We start from the raw sequence: 7,200 nt of genomic DNA, 5'->3' as shown, positions 1-7,200 counted from the left end.
AGCCGCACTGCCCGGGCTGACCCCGAGTCACCCTCCGGGGTGACCCTGGTGGCTCCAGCTTATTGGCTGCACGTGTGTTTTGCAACACCCTGTGCTGCGTATTCCTGGAACACACTTTCCAGAGAACCGAGGGACAGGGCTCGCCCCTCCACTTCCAGCCCAATCTCACCAGCAGCAGCAGCATCCTGCTCCTCGAGATAAACTATCGGCTCAGGGAAAAGGGTCCAGACCCTGCTCGCGTGCTCTGAAATCGGGTGACCTGTGAGTCAAGGGATAGAGCAATAAATTATTAGGAAAAACAAAACACTACACTAAAAATAGAGAACACGAGCAGCACATGAAGAATAATAAATTTTTATCCAGTCAAAGCTCAAGGCCCTCCACAGCCTCTTTTTATCTGGGCAAAACCAACTGACATAAGCAAAGACAGACAGGTAAAACCTAACTTTAGTTCCTCCTTAACAATTTGCAAATATATATTAAAAGTAAACAGCAGGAAAAAAAAAAAAACAACAAAAAGCTGAGTTTTGGACCAGCAGAAAAAGTATTAATGCCCAAAGTAAATATCAAAATTACTCTCTTTCAGGGAAAATTGCTCCAAGATGAATTCAGCTCAGATATGCCAAAAGCTACACTTCAGCTTCTAACAGAGTTCAGGCAACATTAAGGATTTGCCCACTTGTCAGGTTTAATAGATCTAATAAATTATTGTGAATGCTCAAGTTAAGCATCAGGTAAAAAAAACAAAAGCCGTTCACAAACATTCCAGAACCCAAGTGCCTGATACCCATAACTTAATTTGTCAACCCTCCCATTAGCAAAAACATTATACGGAGATTTTCTACTAGAAATCAATAAAGAAAATAAATTCTGTTATTATCAAGGGACAACAATGCATAATTTTGTTGGAGGAAGAGGATTTTTTCTAAGAGATAACAAAATAGCACAGAAGAGTACAGTCAAAAAGACTTTTAAGTTTCCATTTAGAAATATCTGATTGCATTGGCTATTACTGTAAACAGCTGGTTTTTTGCAATCACTTATCTTCAAGAACTAATAAAAAACACATCTGAGAGATTTTTAGCACAGAACATTTTATTCTTACCATCTGAATTAGTGGCTGATCTTGAAAGGATCAGAATCTGGCATGGGAATCCAGACAACAAGCAACCTGCCCTCTTTATCCCCAGAAAAACATGCAAACTGGGTTTACAACACCCTTCTTGCTGGGCTGAATCCCTAGGAAACAGTATTTAGAGAACGGCTTTTAGCACGAGTTGGTTTTCCTCTTGAGTATGGAAAAATGCTTGTCTGAAATCCAAAGATTTTTCTCAGAGATAAATCCTTCCCAGTCCAAGCTGTGATGAAGCTGGAAGCACGCCCTGCCAGCGGGGACCTCTGGTCCGGGCACAGCCCACGTGAATGCCACCCGGCCTCAGCTACCAGATGGCAGTGCCTTATCTGCCTGCCCTGGGAAGAGTCAGCAGTGCCTGCAGGATTTCTCATGGAATTTGTGTGAGAAAGGCACAGACAAGCTTGTGCCTCACCACCATCCAGCCTTGTAAGGTACGTCTGGTTGGTGCCTGACAGGAAACCATGTCTTCCTGGGTTTTTTGTCTCCTAAATCATCATCTTTCATAACAAGAAAATTATTCTTTTTTTGCTTTCAAGATCCTCCACGGCTTACCACCGTTCCTGCTGTCACCCACTCACTACTGCAGTAAACTGGCCTCTGATTACTTTAATCACTAGTCCCTATTTCCCCTGCCCTATGTTGTCCTACACTTGATTAAAATGACTCTGCTTTGCAGCTTCTCCATTACGGTGATAAAGGCTTGTTAGCCTGTGGGAGCACAGTTTATCTGCCTCCATCAGTATTATCCCTTTGTTTCCTCACAGCCCTCTGTTGGAAGCCATTGATTTAGCGTTTGATACTTGCATAAGGTCTGAGGTGAGGATAGTCTTTTGTTCCATGCTTGTATAATACCCAGCAAATCACAATACCCAAGTGTGACTCTTAATTTGTATCACAGATAACAAATAATAATCTTCAGGCAATAACCCCATGAATTTGCTTGCCTTCTCTTTAAGTCCTCTTATGACTGAGTTACACACCTGGAGGATGAAGAAGTCCTTGATCCATCTAACACAGCAATACTAAACAGTCAGGAAACACAGCGTGAGAATATAGAGGCTTGGCACACAACTATGTGAAGTACTCCCTTCACTCTAAAGAAGCCACTGCTGCAGTGCAAGACCCACAAGCATAGATGTCCCTCACAAACACAGCAAAAGCTGAGGAAACTGCAAGTTCTAAACAGCACTGATGAAACAGACTTACAACAAGTTGTTTATGCTTTATGAGAAGTGACCTGGATTCAGTTATATACACAGGTCTTGTTCATGACTTCCCAAATCAAACCCCAGCCTCCAGTACTTTCAGTGCCATGAAGTTTATAGTCTACAACAACAATCCTTCAGATGTCCTGGCCTAAAAAGAGATATTGACACTTCTGGTTTGAATTTAACTACAGTAGGTACAGGAGCCGTAGAGTAACCTTGCTATAAGAGTAAGAGAGCACTTGGGGTGCTTCCAGCATCCTGCTCACACAGCCCAAGGCCAGCACCTCAGCTGCACGTGCGAGTCAGATGAGGAGTCACATCCACCCCACAGACTACAGGCTCCTCCTCACCTGTACCATGCCCAGGTCAAAGGCATAGAGCTTCCTACCTCCTGCTCCCTTTCCCCTTTGCAATGCTATTCAAGGTGCATGAGGCAATTTTCATGTGAAGTTAAATGAAAACATTCAGAGAGATCTGCTCACATTACAAACTTTTGCATTTAAACTAATGTTTTAACTGCCAGGCATTTTAAAGTATACAGTACTTCAGACATCTTTTAGAAAGATGTTATAGGAATTAGAATATCCAAGGCCTCTAGGAATTCATATCCACTTTCTCTTAGTTTACTTTTTCTCCCTCTCCAGCTGGTTTGCTTTGCCTTTTAAAATTTATTTTAAAGTCATAAAACCAACAAGTTATCTTCAGTTTCATAAACTTTGCTAAAACTGGAGAGTAAAAAGTGTTAGTTGCCATGGCAGTGGTGAGGAGTCGCTGGGTCAGGATGCAGAGAACTTCTCTTGTTCTGTCTCATCATTTGCATCAGAAGTTCAGCCATCTGTTATTAACTGTTTAACAACAGTCTTGCTTGTTAGCACTGGTGCTTGCTATTTAAGTCTCCCCACCTTCAGCCCTTTTGAAAATCTCCTAATTAATGTGGAAATTCATCTGAGGGCTCAGTTATCTTTCAGGTAGGATGACCACCATTACTTCAACTTGGCCAAAATTCTCCTTTCTCACCAAGGAAAAAGCAAACACTTATGCAGACACCAACCTCTAGAAGCAGCAGCTTTATTGTTAGACATCAATTTGAAAAGAATTTCATCAGACAGTAGATGATGTGGCTGAAGTCCAAGACACGCTATATCCCTCCCATTTAAGTATACTCCACTATACATTATCTTCCCCAAGTTCCACAGCATCCCTCAATCTTCTTTATCCCACCTTCTTGATATTGCAAAAGAAAAGCTTTGTAATTTTATTTCAGAGGATGAATAGCATTGATTCAACTATGTGTTGCTAACAAGTAAATACTGCCTTTTATCCTCTGAGAGAATCTGAAATATATTTCTCTACTTGCTGCATACATGAAGAAAACAAAAACTTAGTTACACACTTCCAAGCTTAGAATTTTGGAGTTAAAAGCATTTTACCTTATCCTGACTCCACTACCTTCATTTAAATCTGGATGACCTAAAGAAAAATACTGACTCTTTCTGAATCTCATCCTAGGAAAGCAGGCCAGTCTTGTTGCTCCTCACTCATCATACCCTCAGAATGAAGTGGGAGGCTGTACAGTGACAAAAGGGAACAATGTATCTGTTTCTTTTACTGTTCCTAAAACTACTTCACAAAAAAAAAAAACCAAAACCCTGTACTATTAGGAGCAAGGAAGAGGCCTTCAGCAGAAAGCAGGAAGTCCTTGTTTCGGTCATTTAACACCCTAACATATGCTAAGAGCACTCCGTTCACAGGTACAGCCAGCAAAACTCAGATCCTCCAAAATTATAAAGTGGAAGAAAAATTTGAAAAATACTTATGTGGAATATGGAAAGAGAGTTGCAGGGCATCAGAAGACTAATTCATATTCACACATCCCAAGAACAAGACAGTATTTTCCAGGCTGGTCGCTCTTTCATGATGACAAGCAGAGCAGCAGCCTGTTACATGCACCAGCAATTTCAGTGCAGCAGGACATGGCTCAGCACAGGCTAAGATGCCTTCTCAGACTACAAAGATGAGAGACTTGGTAGATACAACCACACGTGCATAGGATGGATCTGACATAATGCTATGGTTTAGAGACCCAGAACTAGAACCCAGTGTCATTACTTCTGGTTCCAAAGAGAATGATGCAACTGAACAGTCTAGAAGTGCCTGAAAAGGTTTTCCTTTCAGCATGTTCAGGAAAATTCTCCATTACAAATACCTGACTTCACAGGTGAAGGCTTGGAGAAACACATCCAGAGCAGCTTTCTGACTATCAGACCATATCAACTCGAGAGGCTTGGTTCAGCTCCAACAAGTACGTGAACACTGATGGCATAACTAAGCTGAAGATTATTATAAAAGATCTATTTATACAGTCATGGGGAAGAACTGTTAAGCACATTTTCTGCCTACATGCAAGGCACCTACTAATGCCACTGAGCTGCAATTCTTTTTTCCCCCCAAAATAACTGAAAAACAAGAAAATGAGAAACAAACCCAAGAGTGCAAATGCACGGATAAAAATAAAGCTTTTAAAGAGCATTCACAAGGAGAAGAGATAGCAACACTCAAGAATTCAATACTTTTATTTTAATGGACAAGACATTAAACATTATAGTATGCAGGTTAAGTAGGAGCTGATATTCCTATAGCTTTATTAAACATGTCAGTTAGAAGTCATACCTACAAGCTGAGAACTTCTGCAGCCCTGCTGCTAGAACAGAACTAGCTATCAGGGTAATTTAAAAAGCACACAGGGAAAAAAAGCACAGGACTTGTTAGGAGGTGTCCTCAGGTGAGGAATGTAGATTAAGAATTCCATTATTTTATCTGAAATACAGAAAAAGACAAAACAAAAAGCCCAGAGCAAACTATTTTCATAACATCTGACCTCTTCTACGGCAGTTTCTTTTTGTATTCATCTTCTCTTTGTGCTACTTGATCTCCCAAAACTTTGATGTTACAAACCATTCATTGTCATCTAAGTGGTGGGTAATTTATCTTGTGGAACTTTGTCAGAACATGTTTGACCACCCAAAATCCTCCTCCTAGCTAGTAAGGCTACCTCCAGCAGGTTTGTTTCAGTATTTGCAGTCCAAATTATTGAGAGGGTGGGGTGGAAGGAGAGGCATAAGGCTAGCAGACCAAAGGCAGAGACTGTACTTCTTCCTGAGAAATGCGAGGAGCTCTGAGAGATGAAATTGATGATGGTGGAGCAGCATGAAGCTCCTCAGGTCATTTTTCCAATGCTATTAACCTTCACCTACAACGCCTGTCCCTAAGTGGTTAAACAGTAACCTGCAAAAGTAAAAAAGTTACAAAAGAGACAATATATGCTTCCCATTTGAAAAATTCCTGGGAGAGTGGCCAGGCCCATAAAGTTGTTTTAAAATTTTATTTGGGAGGATAAATGAGGACATTACAGGCTTGATGTCTCAAACTCTGTAAAAGACTGCACACTTTAAAATGGACACCAGAGCCTACTATGGAATTTTGAATGAATAAAACAAAAGAACATTTTTGATAGTTTTAGAATTGAACTATGTCACACAGCACAATTCAGCTATTTACAAGTTTCCACACTGTAAGTCATGTTATTAAGCTGTAATAGTCTTCTGGTACTCCAAAGAATAAAACATTAAATAGGGTCAAAACTGAAAGGCTTGACAGAATTTCAGCCAAGAATCTAGTTTGCCTCCCTCTCCCCTAATATATGGTAATTTTCCACATAGCAAAATGGCAGACTCACATATTTAAAATTTAATATATGCAATTATGAGATTTCACTTTGTCCTCTCAAAAATTCCTTACTACTATACAAAGCAATGCTTCAGTGATTCAAAGCCGATATTGCCACACAAAACACAAGAGTACATTACTAGTGGAATCACTCCTGCTCCCGTGTCAGGAAGTGGGCATCCAATGTCAGCAAGCTCACTTAAACTAGAGCTCTTGTACTTTTCAGAGGAATATCAACAAGCTCTAGACACAGGATAAATATATATATAAATATATATATATGCAAGTACTTGGTCAGAGCAACAGTCACGTTTTTAGATAAGTTTGCACAAAAAGCAATGGCTAATCCTCAGTTCTGCACTGAGTTCAGTCTGCTATTTAATTAGCTTTTTATACCATATAGTCGAGCAACCAGTAAGATGCTAACTAAAAATACATATTTTTATTGCCCCCAAAGCTGACATATTTGCATCAGCTTCATTTGCCCCAAGACAAACAAGTAGTGGCAAAGGGCTGATAATGTTTCATGCATTGTTTCTAGCAGAAATCAAAATACTGTAATAGTTTCCTCCTGCTAGAGAAAAAAAAAAAAAAAAAAAGAGGAGAGAGAAACTTGACCTACATAACAAGGCACAGAAGAAACTCAGTTAAGCTTCAGGGTGTTTTTGGGAGGAGGAAGAGGTTGGTTTTTTTTCTCACAACAATGAAGAGTCAAACAGTTACATATGGCTACACTAACTACAACTGTTAGCACATCTGACACTTCACTACCCGTCTCACTTTAAAGGCTTTAAAATCCTCCCCTCCTGTTCCAGGACATTTAATACTCTTGCCCTAACAACCTAATGAATTAACCGAGTTAATTTTTAGGCTGTCCATTACTTTCCTTTAAGGGAAGGTTAAAAAAGGGAAAAAAAAAAAAAAAAAAAAAAAAGCCAACCCCCAACTCACAGAAATTCAGCCTTTCATAGGCTCAGTATACGGAAGGAAAGGAAGAATGTCTGGTTCGGGTTTCTAAAGGAACTGTTTACAGACTCAACCGGAGAGGCAAACTTGGGTACACTTCACTGTAGGCGGACTCCAAATCACCTTTCCCAGGCAAACACCACCAACAACGGCAGATCGCTCCGA

General features: G+C 40.2%; 1 protein-coding gene across 2 annotated transcripts in view; it reads right to left on the bottom strand.

The window, feature by feature from the left end:
* Positions 1-7,200, bottom strand: part of FAM214A (family with sequence similarity 214 member A) — a 47,409-nt gene that overhangs the window by 28,228 nt on the left and 11,981 nt on the right. The window contains exon 2 of one of the 2 annotated variants that reach the window (XM_017742580.1): positions 170-259. The exons of the other annotated variant lie outside the window; for it this stretch is intronic. Coding sequence (XP_017598069.1) covers positions 170-259 — 90 coding nt within the window. The remainder of the gene's footprint in view (positions 1-169; positions 260-7,200) is intronic. 2 annotated transcript variants of the gene reach the window in all.

Source organism: Corvus brachyrhynchos, unplaced genomic scaffold, assembly GCF_000691975.1.
Source record: "Corvus brachyrhynchos isolate BGI_N302 unplaced genomic scaffold, ASM69197v1 scaffold97, whole genome shotgun sequence".
Classification (NCBI taxonomy): domain Eukaryota; kingdom Metazoa; phylum Chordata; class Aves; order Passeriformes; family Corvidae; genus Corvus; species Corvus brachyrhynchos.
Note: the sequence above shows the minus strand (reverse complement) of the source record. Positions and strands in the feature narration are given on the sequence as shown.